The sequence below is a fragment of the Clupea harengus genome, chromosome 8 (genome assembly GCF_900700415.2).
Source record: "Clupea harengus chromosome 8, Ch_v2.0.2, whole genome shotgun sequence".
Taxonomy (NCBI): domain Eukaryota; kingdom Metazoa; phylum Chordata; class Actinopteri; order Clupeiformes; family Clupeidae; genus Clupea; species Clupea harengus.
The window spans coordinates 30581543-30600357 of record NC_045159.1 but is presented as its reverse complement, the minus strand read 5'-3'; the positions used below and the strand labels follow the sequence as shown (position 1 = coordinate 30600357).

The following is an 18815-nucleotide window of genomic DNA, read 5'->3' as shown; positions in this document are numbered from 1 at the left end:
TAGCGTACTCCAAAGTGGTGACATAGCGTACTCCAAAGTGGTGACATAGCGTACTCCAAAGTGGTTACATAGCGTACTCCAAAGTGGTTACATAGCGTACTCCAAAGTGGTGACATAGCGTACTCCAAAGTGGTTACATAGCGTACTCCAAAGTGGTTACATAGCGTACTCCAAAGTGGTTACATAGCGTACTCCAAAGTGGTTACATAGCGTACTCCAAAGTGGTGACATAGCGTACTCCAAAGTGGTTACATAGCGTACTCCAAAGTGGTTACATAGCGTACTCCAAAGTGGTTACATAGCCACTACTAACCCTAACCCATAGCGTACTCCATAGCGTACTCCAAAGGATGCAAAAAGTCTGGTTAATGTGTCATTTATTTGATCATTTTATCTGGTATATTTTATTCATGTCACATTGTACTCAATAAAAGCAGCAGGCGCTTTACATTAGCCAAATAAACATTGAACTAGGCGTTTTGTAGCAACCGCAATGGTAAATACACTAAAGCTTTAGGTGTCGAGCTCATTCACACAACACTGAACAATGGTGAATGTTTTTTATTTCTTCATTATATACATTGAGAATTAATGTGCATAAAAGCATACCATAAATGCTGCACAGTCATGTCGAAAGTGAAGAAATAATATGATCATGCTATTTTGCACAGTAAAAATCCTTGTGGCACCTTTTGAGTAGAAATACAGAATAAAGTGGAAAAAGTAGTACCATTACAAAACATAAGAATTCACAAAGATCAACAGTGCTTGTAACAAACTAGATTTTTTGAGGTTTAATGTTCTTGTATGCCATCATTAATATGTCATTACTATGGATAATATGATTATTGGGATTGATACCTGAGTCTTCAAACATTGGAAACATTGCCTATCAATGTCCAAGTTAGAAGTTGTGAAGTCCTTGAAACTGTATAAAACTGTACATTTATCATAAATCAAGAAAATAATACTTTCTTTCAGCAACTTGCAATTTTCTTTCTGTGCCAATACGCAAAACTACTTAGCCTCTACAGTAAAGTTGAAATCTATATAAATACACAAAATATATATTTCAGTGACAAACAAATGTATTATAATTATGTTTCTAGTTCACCCCTTTAGACATTTTAGCGCACTGTAAATTATTTATTTATTATAAAATTAATTTAAATATATATATATATATATATATGTCTGTTGTTGTAGTAAATATTGAACAAATGATGTTAAGTGTTAAAGATTCATTTTAAATCTCTAAAACTAAAACGATAAGGAGCTGACTCCCTCTCTGCCTGCTACTATAATGTAGCATATATGTGTAGCTCCGCAGAAGGAAACGGCTCTCAAAATAGCCTTACTTTACCCACAAACATATCCTTCTTGATGGAAAGAAGAAAACCATAGCAACCCATACAAAAAACAGACAAAGCTCATATTAATTAAGGTCATTAAAATGTACAGTAGACGAGTCAACACAGAACAGAGGTGTCGTCAGATGGGTGTTGATGACAGGAGGGTTTGGTGACCATAGGGCCGGGGCCTGGTAGGGGAAACAGCCTAGGACATCAAGGGCAGGAATCTCTGAATAAAGTAGGGTGTTCCACCCCTGAGGCCCTCACATCCATGCCCCCTCACCTCCAGTTAGTTCCCTTCTATCCAATGGTCTTAGTGAATATTAAAGTTGTTAAAGTGATCAAAAGTAGCACCCAGCGCCCAGCTTGTCTCAGCGTTGTTTATCTTCTTGGCGAGCTGTGAAAGAGGAAATAGAATGTAGTGTTTGAGGATTCTTCTTTAATACTCTGAAGTATATATACACTTTAAAGAAATACATTAACTTTACAGGATTTCCTAAGCTCAGCCCTATTTGACTGTTTAGTGTCTCACTGCCTTACCTGCAGCACTGTGCTGTCCTTGAATCCAAAGCCCTCTTTCAGCAGGCAGGTGATGTATGTCATGTCCATGCACAAGAATGGACTTATAGGGCGATATTTGGTCATCTTATTACAGACTGCAAGAAGAACACAAACATGGCCACACAAATGAGCTCAATCTGTCTCTTGTGAGCTTCAGCTGACTGGACAGACAGGGGACCTGTGTTAGGGAGCACGTGGCAGTGCCAGAGGGTCTGCGTATGATTGATGTCCGTGCCAACCCACAGGGGGCACGCTGCCAGACGGAGGCACAGGGTGTGCCCTGTGTGTGTCGTTGCCCTCTTTTTATTGGCTGCTAGTGTGTGTGTTCATGTGAATGCATGTTTAGGGTTGCACATCCTCTGCCAGACTCCCCCCTTTTGGCCAAACATAGCTCCTCAATTGGCACGGAGAAATCGTACAGAATTCACCAACTCATGGAGCCATCAATCTGATGTGTAGTGCCAACACAACTCATTTCTCACACTCCACTCTGTCAGCTGGTTCACAGGGACAGCAGTGTGTGCACATGGAAGACATTGTTAGGAGTCCATGGAAGATGTCATGACACTGCACACAAAGAGCCAAATAAGCTGCTTAGTGAGATTTTAGCGTCTTCAGAATCTCACACTGGGCCGATGTGTTTGTGAGAGTACAGGGTGTATTTTGCAAGAAGACCTTGTGCTGCTAGGGCTGTCGTTTTGGGAAGCCTGTGTGATTGTTAGTGGTCTCTCAAATGCAAATAAGCACAGAGAGTTTATGTTTGCACAAAGTGTACAGTCTGAATGGAAGTGAGGGGGAACGCAGAGAAAGTCACAGGAGGGCATCATCTCTCACCTTCCTTGGCTTTTTTCTTGAAGTCCCTGACCTCCACAACACCACCACGAGAGCCATCTGACAGCAAACAAATAAGAGTCAGTTGTATCAATCCTTCTGCAGCCCAATTTCTTATAAACATGCTTCATGCTTTACTTAACAGCAAAATCACGGTTTGGCTAAGGACAGCTGACTCAGTGGTTGCCTAGCAACAACAACAAACAAAAAAACACAGCAAACTGCTATTTTTTTCTTTTTAAATAGTAGGCTTCAACAAAACAGGCAGTGCGGTCCACCTCTGTCTGATCAGGGCCTACGCCTGTGGACTGCAGGGCGTTCGAAAGGCTACTGCTTGTATTTTTAATAACATTTTGGTCATTAGGAATTTCCAGCTGTAAATGAGAGCTTTGATATCTTTTTAAAAACCCTTCTGCTGTTTCATCGCCCTCAAATAGCTTCATTCAGATCCTCTGTCAGTTTAGAGTAGCCGTGTTTGTTGAGTGTTACCACAACATTTGGATTTACCAACCTCTGAAATTATCATGCGCTGACCATTCAAAAGGACCATTCTTAACTTCTCTTACGAGTGCCTAACCAGTCAAATAAGGCCTAACAAGTTCATATTCTGTTCTGAGACTTCACAAATGAAAGGGGGGCCCAAGCTTTTGTATATGTCCTAATTATGACGAAATGACACTGCTGTACTATTCTCCCCTTGCTCCGTGTTAATTATACATTATGAGTCCAGCAATGAAATCACTCACCAATGAGGCCAGACTCGACTGCTCTGTCATAGTAGTACGAGAAGGCGTAGAAGATGCTGCTCCCCTTCACTTCATAGGGTTGGTGGACGACGCCCTTCACCACACGCATCACCTCGTAGTAGCAGAGCTTGTATCCGGCATAACCTGTGCAAAAGATCACAATTCAAGTCTGTTATGTTTTACTCACAGATCATGTTTTAGTGTTAAAGATCTCCCATCCAACACTGTTGCTATGGATTCAATACCACACAGTGGGTCTGTCGTGTGCATGAGCCTCACCTATAAAGACGTGTTTGTCAGTCAACCATCATGGGAGCATGCACACAATTAGCAAACCTAGAACTAAATTACACACACTGCTTAAGCAAACTTCTAACTCCATTTATGACACTACATTATTCACATCTGACTATATCATGTGACTGTATCACATGGCAGTGGAGTCAGGTACAGTCACAAGTTGTAACTTGCAGCTATGATGAAAACGACAATATAGAGATTGTCAGATATATTGTCATTATAGAGATTGAAAAATATATTGTCATTATAGAGATTGTCAAATATATTGTCATTATAGAGATTGCCAAATACATTGTCAATATAGAGATTGTCAAATACATTGTCAATATAGAGATTGTCAAATATATTGTCAATATAGAGATTGCCAAATACATTGTCAATATAGAGATTGCCAAATACATTGTCAATATAGAGATTGTCAAATATATTGTCATTATAGAGATTGTCATATATTGTCATTATAGAGATTGTCAAATATATTGTCAATATTGTCACACTAGGCATCATTGAATGTTCCTACAATTAGTAGACCATGGAAATTCTCAAGATATAAAAAGTCGGGCGAAACACAATCAATAAATAAAATAAATCAATAAAGCACCTCCCCTCATTACTTGCCCCTCGAGTGTTATATCTAGTGTTGTGTCCCTCCAGTGTGGTGTGGTGGCCAGGTCTACACATGCTATCTTGTATTGCCATGGCTACCCCTGCTGGATGTATTGCCATGGCTACCCCTGCTGGTTGTATTGCCATGGCTACCCCTGCTGGATGTGTTGCCATGGCTACCCCTGCTGGATGTGTTGCCATGGCTACCCCTGCTGGTTGTGTTGCCATGGCTACCCCTGCTGGTTGTATTGCCATGGCTACCCCTGCTGGTTGTATTGCCATGGCTACCCCTGCTGGATGTGTTGCCATGGCTACCCCTGCTGGTTGTGTTGCCATGGCTACCCCTGCTGGATGTGTTGCTGTGTCCCTATTCTGTTCTCCTTTCCAATCACCTGTTGAAGAACATCTGGCGTAGGACCACCTGCCTGTCATATGTGCGCACAGAAGGGTTCACCAGCGTGCCTAGATTAGGAGTCTTCAGAAACACCTGACATATGTGCACAGAAGGGTTCACCAGCGTGTCTAGATTAGGAGTCTTCAGAAACACCTGTCATATGTGCACAGAAGGGTTCCCCAGCGTGCCTAGATTAGGAGTCTTCAGAAACACCAGAAGGGTTCACCAGCGTGTCTAGATTAGGAGTCTTCAGAAACACCTGACATATGTGCACAGAAGGGTTCCCCAGCGTGCCTAGATTAGGAGTCTTCAGAAACACCAGAAGGGTTCACCAGCGTGTCTAGATTAGGAGTCTTCAGAAACACCTGACATATGTGCACAGAAGGGTTCACCAGCGTGTCTAGATTAGGAGTCTTCAGAAACACCTGTCCTTCCAGCCTTGGTGTTCATCGTCCCCGTTTCATGCCATGTGGTAACCTAATCTTGCCTTTGCAATGCCTATTGTGAAAACAAGCCAATCTCTGTGGATCTCCCTACTTTGTTAGTTAGTAGTGGCCATAACAGTAGTCTGCCATATTGGCAAGAAAAACAGGCCATTAAATTAGTATGAATGAGCGTAGAAGTGTACTTAAGAGATGCCAGGCATACTATAATTGGCTTGCAGTTATGAGGGACACAGAATTTACCTGTGATGTTACTCGAAATTATTTCAAGATTTTGTCTTTATTTGGCATTATTTGATCTAGTCAAATATTTGATCAGTGAAATAGTAAATCCATGACTTCACTCTATTTTCTTGTGAAGGACGTCTAAGGTTTTCACATATTCAAAGATGCTGCAAAAACAAACAGTTTAAGTAGCATGGGTGTACGTCTGTACTCTTTATTCCCAATCCATTGTTCATTGGGCACGCTGGCAGTCCCAAATACAGCTTCTAAAATACATGCGTCGCACCCTATAATTGAGCTATTATACTCTGTCAAACAATCTAATGAATCATGTCTTTAACAGTACACTGACATGGCAGTGTACATGACTTGGTTGGTTTTCATTTCCCCGCTTCTGCACTGATGTTCCTCCAAGCAGTTCTCTGCTCACACATTGCCTACTGTAATACTGTTATAGCCTCTGTTCAAGCATAACATTACAGTTGATTTGAGCGATTATATAAGGCTGCCAATTATTGGAGACTATGCTATTATTTCAAGTTTGATGTTAGCTAGATGATTCTCATATCAAAATGTAGTTGGTGATGCGTTTCCCATTGGGTTTAGTAGTGGTAGTAGCAGTTTCAGAGGGACCACGCAGTGAATAACTAATATGTATCTATGGTGTTATCTAGGAGTTAAGGAAATGTACTTGTTCTCAATTCGAAAAACTTGTTGTTTGATACTGTTATTGATTTGTCGTTTGATACTGTTATTGATTTGTCGTTTGATACTGTTATTGATTTTATGCCAACTGGCATGTGCCAGCTAGAACAGTGACTGAAAGGTCAGAAAGTCCCAATAACATGACATCCTAACAAGAAAAGATAACATGCACAGAAGTACAATATCATTCAAATGTATTTCACACATCATTCCTGTCAAACATCCTTCACCTTGTAACTTAAATCAATGGAACTAGAAATAATAACATGTTTTATTCTAGGCGTCGCTTGTCCACTCACCATCTGGGACCCCACTGACTTTGTACGTGAGACCACCGAAGGTCCAGTCCTCTCTGAACTTCTTTGGTAGACAAGAGCTTGTGAAGACTTTCCAATCAAGACCTGTGAAGAATGCACCAAATCAAACTTGAATACAAGGATGTCTTTATGCAGGTCTATTTCAGAACGGTATCTCTGTGAACCGAAGTCATTTACCGTCGGCACCGAGGGCCCCAAGTGTAGCCAATCGCGCCGCAACGAGTCCATTGCCAAGATAACTTTAGGAAGGATCGATTTACAAAGGATAGAATTAAACAGGGATCATCATATCTCAATATATACTCTGTAATAAATTATAAAATAGTTAAAGGTCTGCTGGCAGACTGGTTACCTGTGTGTGTACAACTCATATGTGCTGTTAAATAAGTTGAATCTGGCAATGTAGCTGGGAGGGGCAGTATGGACAGTTTTCTGTGTAAACAGACATTTAGAAATGAAGATGTGGCCAAAGCCTGGAGAAAGGCCTAAGAATTCATATACGTTCATGTATACTGCAGATGGAAAACAAAATGACACCTTTATGACCACCATATATAATAACATCCAAAACACAGCTTCACCTTTATGACTACCATATATAATAACATCCAAAACACAGCCTCTGCTGTGCAGCTCAACCACAACATAATAGAGATGTCAAAGGGCATTTTCCTGAGCCTGCTCCATTCAACTATTTATTCCTGGATGGAAACGCCTACTTTTTTTACGGTGAAATATCCTGTCTTTGAGATTGTGTAAGTACTACTGTGCTTTGGACCAACCTTTGATTTAGGGAGGAATGTAATTTGGGTCGACCCGCCGCCCAGGTCCAAGATGCCAACTGTCTTCCTGGTCTTGGCATACAAGTGACCTGCAATGTCAAAATAGACATTTAGAATGAGGTATGTAATGACAGGACTAGATGTTACGAAATGAAGTCTGAAACCATACTGAACACTTAAAACCGATTTTTGTCACAAAGTAGGGGTGACTTTTCTAAAAAATGGCTCATGGCAATACTGGACTAGTCTTGGAAGCTCCCAGCTGTTTGGCTTTTACTGTGCAGTGAAGTACATGTTCTACGTCTGAACCGAAGGGCTTCAAAATGAGATATTATATCAGTAATGAATAATTACGGAAAGAATAAAGGACATTTTGTTGCTGAAATACAGAGATATGTTGTATTGCATTCCTGCTTGTATAACATTCCATTTCTGTGGGTCAAATATGAGATCAAAGTGCCAACAACACTAAAGGCATGCATGGGTTGTGTTCCAATGGAATATAAAATACTGATGGAAATCTATATGTGACCTGCGCTAGAGGGAACACAAACGATGACATGAGACCAGTGGCATGGCAACAATATGCAAATGAGGACGTGTCATGAGAGTAGGTGATGAGCTTCTTACCTGTTAAGAAGTTCACTGTCACCCAAGCCAACACACCTATTAGTGAGAGAGGTAAATCAAATGTTGATTTTGTGATGAATGGATCAGAATAGGTAAAACATGAAAGATTAATATAATAAATGTCATACAAATAAATAAATACATAAATCAAATATAAATAAATAAAAGTTAATAAATAATATATACACACTGTGAAAATTCTTAATGTAAGGTATCATGAACATTAGGTTGCTCTTCTCATCTCAGAACAGACCATTGTTCATAAAGGAGTCTGTTACAATGCTTAATAGAGAATACTGACCTGTCATGAGATTGAGTGGAAGTGTGTTTTTTTTGTTTGTTTGATTCAAGATCGAAATAATACAGCCTTATAACTATAACTATATCGAATTTGAATAATAACCTGGTAGGTTATCGGTGGTTTGTAATTTGACCAAGACACTATTCTTGTTTTATAAATAATGTTTTATACATAATAAAAATAAAACAATAAACAACATTGTAGCATGTGCAGGGATTTGTATGGTAAAACACTTACTACACTAGAGGTGTTGAAGGCCAACAATACATTCACAACCATAGTGTACAGCTACCTGTTACTACCACACTACAAGTGGCCTAGAATACAGATCATATTACTCAATACAGTAATAGTATATTCTCTTGGCAAACAGACAAAGTATGTGTTATATACATTATATACCTTCATTGGTGCCGTTCATAAGAGACACACTGTTGTTTGGCACAAAGAAAGGTGACTCTTCAAAGACTTCTTTAACCTGCAGGGATAAGACAACATATATGCACTCGTCTCAGGAGAACAGCTTCAATGATAATACACAAGACAAGAGTGCATATGCACTCGTCTCAGGAGAACAGCTTCAATGGTAATACACAAGACAAGACAACATATATGCACTCGTCTCAGGAGATCAGCTTCAATGATAATACACAAGACAAGACAACATATATGCACTCGTCTCAGGAGAACAGCTTCAATGATAATACACAAGACAAGAGTGCATATGCACACGTCTCAGGGGAACAGCTTCAGAGCCCTCCCCCTCCACTGTTACACACCCACTAGCTCTGTCTGGTTTCTTTAGGTTTCTCTATTTATCTTTATTTCATTGAATCATAATCTCTGTCATTTGGGCGATTTTTTGTTTTCTGCCAAACTGACAGAAATCTGAGGAAAATGAAATGAGTACATATCGTCCCCAGTGAAATGAAAATGAGTACATATCGTCCCCAGTGAAATTAAATGAGTACATATCGTCCCCAGTGAAATGAAATGAGGACATATGGTCCCCAGTGAAATGAAATGAGGACATATGGTCCCCGGTCTCACCTCATCCAGAAGGGCTCTGGCCTTCTCCTCTGGCAGCAGGCGGAGTCCTGCGGTGGCTTTCAGTATTACAGGGGTCTGTTTCCACTCACTCTTGGGCACAGTCTTCTTGGCCACCTTCAGAAGCTGCCTTATGGTGTCCCCACCCTTGGGAAAGAATGGTGACAAAAACGACTTCAAGGAATGCACTTACATTTACATTTAGTCATTTAGCAGACGCTTTTATCCAAAGCGACTTACATATGTGCGACTTACAATGTATACACATTTTACATTTACACTGATGGCACACTGCACATCAGGAGCAATTATTGCACTCTCATAGTATGACTATGAATTCCACTTTGTTTCATCTATACATACAAATATTTACATTATATATACCTGTAGATGTTTTTTTGGCTGGCACTGAGTTTTATAATTCATTGACAATAACAGTTAAATATATTCACAATGGACCTACCATGTCAGGCTTGTCTGCATATGCGGAGAGACCAGGCTTCACAGCATGATACATTTCATTGTCCAAGACCGGCAACGCAACTGAAACCAGCATCAACAGAACAGGTGGTGGTGTCACAGATTGGGAGAACATGAACTAAATGGTTTTAGCTCGTGCATTGTCAGAGACATGTCAAAACTGTGCAATACCGAAAGCATACTTTATAATTAAAATGCTCCATTATAATCTTACAACACATGAACCTAGTTTGAAGGTGGATAGATTTTCTTTCTATGATGTTGCTAACATTAAAGGTGTATTGTAGATTGAATAAATAATAACTTTAATTGTATTCAAAGAACTAATTAGCTACCTGAATTTACACAATAAATCTGGTGAAAGCAACATACACTTAATGTATTTAAAACTCACCTGATGCTAAATGTATGTTGATTATACAGCTGAGGAACAGAGTAGAGGAGCTGAGAAACACTCACCTGGATCCTTCTGGATGAACTTGTAGATGTGGACTCGTGTGCCAGTGCTGCCCGCATCAAACATGACCCCAAAGTACACGCGGCTCACGTTGACTGTCTGCTGCATCTCGGGAGCCCCGGACACCTCTGGAAGCCCAGACATGTCAGTCCCCCCGGACACCTCCGGAGCACGGGGCGACACCTCCGGAGCGTGGGGCTCAGGGGGGAGCTGGTTGTCCATGCTACCGTACGGTCTGGGGGCAGCGTGACTGGGCATACGATGGCCGATGACATGTGAGTTGTAGATGTGGTGGCCATAGTAAGTCCCCTCCACTGGAAACAGCCCCCACATGCAAGCCCATATGGAGACTACAAGTGCTAACAACTTCTGTTGAGCCATGTTTTACCTCTGACAGCAATAAAGAAGCACAGAACAGAAATGAAGTATGGGCTTAGGAGCTTTCTCTTTCTCTGGCTTGCACTGCTAGCTAGCGTTGACAGGGAGAGGTGGCTGAGTGGGCAGCCTGAGCCCGCAGAGGGGAGGACAAGGGAATGAAGAGTGAAAGAGAGAGAGAGAGAGAGAGAGAGAGAGAGGCAGAGAGGGACAGAGACAGAGGCAGAGAGAGACAGAGACAGAATACCCAGGCACACTCAGGACTGGCTAGCCATCTGTTTACAGTATTTAAAGACATACAGGCTTGGCCAGATGCCCATGCTTAGCAAAAAAGATCCACCAATCCAGTGGCGTTCCGTCACGATTCATCAAGAAGAACCCCTCCTTTTAGAAAAAAAACTACCTGCTCAGCAGCAAGGATTGAGCCAGTCCCCCTTCCCCCACGATTACCACTTTTGAATGGTTTAACCACAGCTGGAAAAGCTCCTAAAACAATGACCAAGACTACACTTACACATCAAAACAGGTTCGCTCTGCATAAAGTAAAAAGCATGGTCTTAAAATACATTTTATATGTCTGCTTAATTAAATTGTAGACACTCCATTCTAACAAGGATCTCACATTTCTGATGATTTGGTCGTTACTCTGTGTTGGATCACACTATTGAAATGAAAGTGATGTCATATATAGTAGTAAAAAGTATAAGCAACCACTCATTTTGAAATTTGAAATATGATAGTGTATGCATCTGAGTCTATACACACATTTAAATGTGTACAGTTATGTATGTCGTGTACTATTTTCTGTGTTCTCTCTCTTAAACTGTGTAGTTAAAATTTGTGTGTTCAAAAAAAATATGTAGACATTATCTAATTTACTGTGGGACTCTGTGGTGAGGTTATAAACATCATTAATGTTTCGAGAGTCCTAAAGCACTTCTGCAGAATCCCCAACTTAGACTGAACGTGTGAGTCACTGCAGGACACAGGGGTAGCGCTCCATGTTTCTGCTCTTTACCACCTGTCACGCCAGCTCCACAAGAAGTCTGTGAAAGTTGCACTTGTTGGTGAGAGCCCCAGCCCACGTGCAGCCAGTCAGACTCACAAAACCTGCACACAAGACCGTTTACTGCTCCAATATCTGTGTCAGAATTTTATGTGTGCGTGAAAATTCATGGTATGTTTTGCACATCTCTCTCCCAGGAGCTGGCATACTCTGTGGACCGAAGAACATATGTGCCTTCTCCCACTTACCTCCAACACAACCACAAGATTTGTTTTAATAAATACATTTCTTCTCTCTGTTTTCTCAGTGAAGCTGATAAATGTTCTTTTTGATAACAGAAATAACTATTTGATATAGCAAGCAGAGCAGAGCGTGGGAGAGAAATGAAACATAAAGACATGCACTCAGAAATGCTTGAGACCTTATTTGAACTACAGTGTAAGTGTGGGTTTTCCTCTCCGGTGAGAGTGAAATACCACCATCCCAAACAGAGCCACATGTACATGGTTTTATTTCTGAAAAACTCTGGCTCACCGAGGCGCTGTGTGACCTCAGTAGGTTTTTCTTCTCCGCTACCTTCTATCTTTCGTTCTGTACAGCAGAACACAAAGAACATTGGTTACTGACGCCATGGGCTCTGAGAGAGCTGAACTTGGAGGTGAAATGTGCGAGAGGGAGCGCGGGTCCACGCAGAGGGCAGGGGGGAGGAGTGCACGTTGGCATACCAGTCGTCCCAGCAGCACAACTGAGCGGCACAACTGTTCCAATGCTGTAATTTCAGCCTAAAAATATTACTCTTTCTTTCCTCCTCCCTTTTCTTTTTTCCTAAATACTGTGGTTTTCTTTCTCTTTTTTTCCCTCTTGTGGTTCTCTGTTAAGGTCTTTTCCCCTTTGCCCAGCAGGCATGTGCTTCATCTCTCTAACATCTGACGATTTGGGGAGCACTCTGGTCCCTGCCATGGCAACTCCGTATTACGCCAGCTATGAGCTAATTCAGTAGGTGGCTGGCCCTGATTGAAGTATCATAAAATCTGACTCACACATTGTGAAGGGCCATAATATCCGGTCGGTCCTGTCCTCTCACATGGAATCCCAGCAGATATCCTTTGTTGTCAGCTGTAATGACTGCAACAGCACTCATTTCTCTGTCTTGCTTTTGGTTGCTTCTTTTTTTCTCACAGAGCTTGCCAAAACACGCTTAGTAATTATGTTCACACATAACAGACAATTGCAGACAATTACTGAAAGGACAGCCTCTATATCTCTGGGATAGGACAATACGAACATAAACTGCTTACAGCACAACACAATTACTGCACCTGGTGTGAGAAGATAAGAGGCTCATTTCAGTGGGAGACAATAACATGATCCTGAAACAATGATAAATGTGTTGTCTCTGCTCTGTGTCAGACCGCACGCTGTAGCATTGCATTCAGGTAATATCAGAATTGGTTTAAGATGTGCAATGCTGCCTTTTAATCAATATATTATGTACATCTGTGTTACTATCATGGAGAGAATAATGGTAAAAGTGAATTGGAGAAATTACCCTGTGGATATTGGCATGGTTTTGTTTTAATGTATCTGATTCACTGGCCAAAAAAAGTAAATGTGCGGTAGAAACTCAGTACATAGCTTCTAATAGAAACTGCTGGAGTTACTGGCGTGGTGTTCAGAAGAGAACCAGACACATTCCAGCAGAGGCATTATGTCATGCAACCCCATGCTTAGTGTTGTTAATGCATGGGCATTACGCTATGAAGACTCAACACTTTAAGTAACTGACTGGATATAATAGCTAGTTGTTGGCTTGCACTTACTGCTTGCTAGCTTACTAGTTAATACTTGGCTTGCTAGAAGTTGTTGGGTGGCAGTTGTCCGATATGCTGGCCCAATCGGTGGAGTAAATGTAATGCTGACATTGGTTTGGGTTAGTCAGTGGTATGCAGTCAGGCCCTTCTTACCCACCAGAGAAGAGGTGACAAAAATGTAATTTAATCAGAACGTCAATATTTGATCCGTAGTATACAACGGCAGTTTATTCAAACAGACTATGTTACCGTCTGTTCTGTTCTGTTTCTTCTGTTTTGCTGAGCAAAACAACTGCAGTGATATAACCAAATAAAACAATCTATTCTATGCAGAGTGGTTAGACATCCTGTCACTTTTCTTCAGAAAGTGTAGGCCTACTGGCACAATCAAATCTATGATTAACTGTGTGGGGATTGGTCTGGAGGGGTGTACGTCATGGCTTACACCCGCAGAGTGATTTGAAGAAGGGGCAATGTCTTCAAATGTATGTTTTCAAAGCACATATATCTGCGTAGCAACACCCCAATGTCATCAGTCATCTCATATGCTAGTTATGGTGGAGGTTAATTATGCAGACATTGTACTACCTAACTCCATGTGTTTTCTGTCACAACAACGAGACGTATGAAATATTACCCCCAGGTAATAGATAGCTTGCAGCCAATGTCCTTATAGGCTGTTGTCTGTTGCAACTGAAGAAGCTAGTTACTTTCTGTCAGGCTAACATGACCTGTTGTTTATGATGGGTGGCTACAGCACATAGACTGACTGAAGACTTGTTTGTTGATGGATCAATCATGAGAGGAGATGGAGCTTCAGGAAGTGAGAGTGAGTGTGGGGTATGGTGGAGTGGAGTGGAGTGGAGTGAGAGTGAGTGTGTGTGGAGTGGAGTGGAGTGGAGTGGAGTGGAGTGAGAGTGAGAGTGAGAGTGAGAGTGAGAGTGGGGTGTAGTGGAGTGAGAGTGAGTGTGTGTGTGTGTGGAGTGGAGTGGGGTGGAGTGGAGTGGAGTGGAGTGAGTGGAGTGAGAGTGTGTGTGGAGTGGAGTGAGTGTGTGTGGAGTGGAGTGGAGTCGAGTGGAGTGAGAGTGAGTGTGTGTGGAGTGGAGTGGAGTCGAGTGGAGTGGAGTGAGAGTGTGTGTGGAGTGGAGTGAGTGTGTGTGGAGTGGAGTGGAGTGGAGTGGAGTGAGAGTGTGTGGAGTGGAGTGTGTGTGGAGTGGAGTGGAGTGGAGTGTGTGTGGAGTGGAGTGGAGTGAGTGTAGTGGAGTGGAGTGGAGTGGAGTGGAGTGGAGTGGAGTGGAGTGAGTGTGTGTGGAGTGGAGTGGAGTGGAGTGGAGTGAGAGTGAGTGTAGTGGAGTGGAGTGGAGTGAGTGTGTGTGGAGTGGAGTGGAGTGGAGTGGAGTGGAGTGGAGTGGGGTGTGTGTGGAGTGGAGTGGAGTGTGTGTGGAGTGGAGTGGAGTGGGGTGTGTGTGGAGTGGAGTGGAGTGGAGTGAGAGTGAGAGTGAGTGTGTGTGGAGTGAGAGTGGACTGGAGTGGAGTGAGAGTGAGTGTAGTGGAGTGGAGTGGAGTGGAGTGGAGTGGAGTGGAGTGGAGTGGAGTGGAGTGGAGTGAGTGTGTGTGGAGTGGAGTGAGAGTGAGTGTGGAGTTGAGTGGAGTGGAGTGGAGTGGAGTGGAGTGGAGTGGAGTGGGGTGGAGTGTGTGTGTGTGTGTGTGTGTGTGTGTAGTGGAGTGGAGTGGAGTGGAGTGAGAGTGAGAGTGAGTGTGTGTGGAGTGGAGTGGAGTGGAGTGGAGTGGAGTGGAGTGGAGTGGAGTGGAGTGAGAGTGAGTGTGTGTGGAGTGGAGTGGAGTGGAGTGGAGTGGAGTGGAGTGGAGTGGAGTGTGTGTGTGGAGTGGAGTGGAGTGGAGTGGAGTGGAGTGGAGTGAGAGTGAGTGTGTGTGTGTGTGGAGTGGAGTGGAGTGGAGTGGAGTGGAGTGGAGTGGAGTGGAGTGGAGTGAGAGTGAGTGTGGAGTGGAGTGGAGTGGAGTGGAGTGGAGTGGAGTGGAGTGGAGTGAGAGTGAGTGTGTGTGGAGTGGAGTGGAGTGGAGTGGAGTGGAGTGGAGTGGAGTGGAGTGAGTGTGGGGTGGAGTGGAGTGGAGTGGAGTGGAGTGGAGTGAGTGTGGGGTGGAGTGGAGTGGAGTGGAGTGGAGTGAGAGTGAGTGTGGGGTATGGTGGAGTGGAGTGAAGTGAGAGTGAGTGTGGGGTGGAGTGTGTGTGGTGTGGAGTGAGAGTGAGAGTGGGGTATGGTGGAGTGGAGTGAGTGTGGGGTATGGTGGAGTCGAGTGGAGTGAGCGTTCAAGCTCTGGGCTCTCTAAAGCCCTTAGAGACAATTTTAATTATTATTGGCACTATAGAAATCAAATTGAATTGAATTGTTGAAGTTCTGTGAATACACATAATATCTTAATATAAAAAAAAAATCATTAAGTTATTAAGTGAAGAGTGTGCTTGCTTTAAAGAGATTCAGGCCCTGGCGTCTGTAAAGTGCCTAGAGACAATTGTATTGTTTTGGCGCTATATAAATAAAATGGAATTGAATTGAACCCGACAGTGCTCTGACAATTGTGGACTTCACCAGCTTTGTGAATCTCCTTCTTTCTCCTGCACAGCAGTGTGCTGTTGTGTGTATAACACTCGAGGTAACTACATAAATTGGAGGCAGCGATGGGGATTGTCAGGGGTATTTAGATCATTTAAAACTAAAGCAGAGCATGAAATATTGCAGTACACTTACCAATTAGACCAATACAGACACAAGATTATTTCAGTTTTGTCCTTTCTCAGCTGAAGGACATTTTTAGACATCCGGCTGTTAATTTATAGTTAATGTATAGTCAACGTATTAACAAAGAGATTCTAGGGGGCTGAGTGCATTTGGGTGTTAGCAGCCTAACTATGATGGGAAACCTTAATGTTTTTAATGATTTGTTCAAGCGGGAGCACATACAAGTTGAATAATAAAGCCCCCAAGATCGACCCCTGGGGGACATCACAGGTCAAGGATGTTGGTGTTGAGGTATAGGGGTGATTCTCATTTCCTTTATTTGTCGTCAGGTTGGAATAGAAAGGCTGTTTTGAGAAAGGTGACAGCTGAAGAAGCAATTGGAAACAAGCAGATGATGAACAGAGAGAAGGTGTTGGTGTACTGCAGGCAGAGGAGTAGAGTAGATGATGAACAGAGAGGAGGTATTAGTGTACTACAGGCAGAGGTGAAGAGTAGATGATGAACAGAGAGAAGGTATTAGTGTACTTCAGGCAGAGGTAAAGAGTACATTAAGGAGAGTAGAGCTCCTCAAATGAAGAACAAGCTGGGATTGAATTCTACAGGGATCCATTTAAGTTTGTGACAGTATTTATTTACTCGGGAGAAAACAGGAAGTTTGAGAGTTGAAAGAAAGGACCGAGAGGAGTATCTTCACCAGCAGACATTCCTCAAATTGGAGAGCTAGGTTTACCAATGGACGATGGCCCGCCCAGGTGGAAAGAGGTGCAAGAAGTTGAACATTGTGCAAGGGCTGCATCGTGGTGAAGCTCATGGCCATCGTGACCATTGGACGATTTCATCCTATCAGTCTTCTTATTGTGGAAGGAAAGATCTTCTTCAGTGTGGTAGCAAAGAGGTTGGTCTCCTATCTGAAGGGAAATGGTTTGATAGATATCTCCGTGCACAAAAGCAGGAATCCCAGGTTTTTCTGGATGATTGGAATATAGTAATGGCATCATATTCAGGCAGCAAGGACAGAAGGCAGAGACCATGTGGTGTTTTTGGTTCCGCGAATGCCTTTGAATCGGTGCCACACAGTCGGTTGTGGAAGGTATTCAGCTACTTCCCGGTCACTGAGAAGATTTTGGCATAAGTCAGATAACTACATAATTTTATACATATTTTGAGGATATTCAGTTCAGCACACGTAACTACACCACATCCTGGCAGCATTTGGAGATCATAGGGTTAGGCGTCACACTTCACATTAGGAGATATGCACACATGTCTTCAGTTCAATTCAACACTTAGTTGAGGAGATTAAAGGAAGTTGCGTGACTAATTTCCTTTAATCTGTTATTTCATGTTCATGTTTTGTATTCATGCTGGGCTCAGAAAGTCATAGAACTCTGATGCAAACCACGTAGAGCTAAACTAACTCCCAATGCCACATCCTCAATGGTATGCATTCATGCACTTTTCCCTTTTGCTTTGCTATTATTTGGATTTCTTTATTAATTAACTATGGAATTATTCTTGCCTGCCTGACACAGTATAGGGTTATAGGTTCATTCATGGTTTCATTTCATGTGTTTTGTTGATAAAAATACAGTACAGAGAAATCAATACATGATTTCTCAATACAGAGAAATCATGTAGGCACACTGAGCGTGATTGAACAGTGAACAGTGAACAGTGAACAGCCCCAGCATAAGTGTCAAGTCTTTGTCATCCCGAAAGAAACCATCAAACATCAGTTTAGATTAAGCAGAGATTACATAACATGGGGACTAGCCACAAGAGTCAAACTGACTGCACTGCAGTTGATTTAACAGAACTGAGAAGCCAGAGGCCTTCTGGAAAACAATGTAATCTTAGCACAGAACATCATTTCAATCCAGGCAGTGGAGCCGCCCATGTGCTGCATGCCTTCTACTTGAGTCCTTTTGTTGGTTTTCAAACTACTCATTTTTGTTTTTTTACTTTTTTGGCCGAACTGGATGGAACCCAGGGAGCATTCCATGCGCAGCAGAGGCTAACGATGAAAAGAACATACTGCTAAAATGTCAGGGTGTAGCTACTGTAAACTTAAGCTTATAGCTCTCTCCACTGGCATCGTGTATGGAGTTTAGGAGCTAAATATAAAGGTAATTGCTATGACAGAGACTCCTCAAAACAAGAAAGAAAAGAGAAAAACATAAATAACCTCGAGCATTTTCAAAGCTGTGATTATCACTAGAATTGTAATGACAAGGTTTTGGTCTCTTCAGTTAGGCTTTGGGCAGAACACCCACAAGCATGGAATTCTTTCAAATTGAGATTACAGGACATTAATCAGAGATTGTAGGGCTCCAGTTACAATGTGATGGAGTCATTTTCTGACAAGTTGATCCATAGAAACTAATCAGAGCTTCCAGACAAAGTCTATGCCACATTCCAGAATCAGAATCAGAATCAGAATAGTATTTATTGCCAAGTAGGTTTACACCTACCTGGAATTTGTTCTGATGTATAGGTGCATACAGTAAACATAAAAACATACAAACACAGTAAGTACTACACATAACATGAAACATAAAAACACAGTAAGTACTACACAAACACAATAAGTACTACAATACAAAAAGCAGGGCAGGAGTGCATATATATATGGATATATATTATATTCTAGTTTATGGTATGTTCAACAGCTGTAACAACTTTTCTCA

At 42.1% G+C, this 18815-nt stretch overlaps 1 protein-coding gene across 1 annotated transcript; it reads right to left on the bottom strand.

Annotated features, from left to right (window-relative positions):
* Window positions 1-546: 546 nt before the first annotated feature.
* entpd5a (ectonucleoside triphosphate diphosphohydrolase 5a) lies at window positions 547-10740 on the bottom strand. The gene is made up of 13 exons (XM_012837153.3): window positions 10180-10740; window positions 9704-9783; window positions 9244-9387; window positions 8596-8671; window positions 7893-7928; window positions 7263-7351; window positions 6833-6912; window positions 6658-6719; window positions 6463-6564; window positions 3491-3634; window positions 2748-2804; window positions 1893-2008; window positions 547-1749 (listed from the first exon to the last, which is right to left on the bottom strand). Exons 1-13 carry the CDS (start codon window positions 10556-10558, stop codon window positions 1666-1668), a joined length of 1449 nt encoding a protein of 482 aa, XP_012692607.1. The 5' UTR covers window positions 10559-10740; the 3' UTR covers window positions 547-1665.
* Window positions 10741-18815: the final 8075 nt, after the last annotated feature.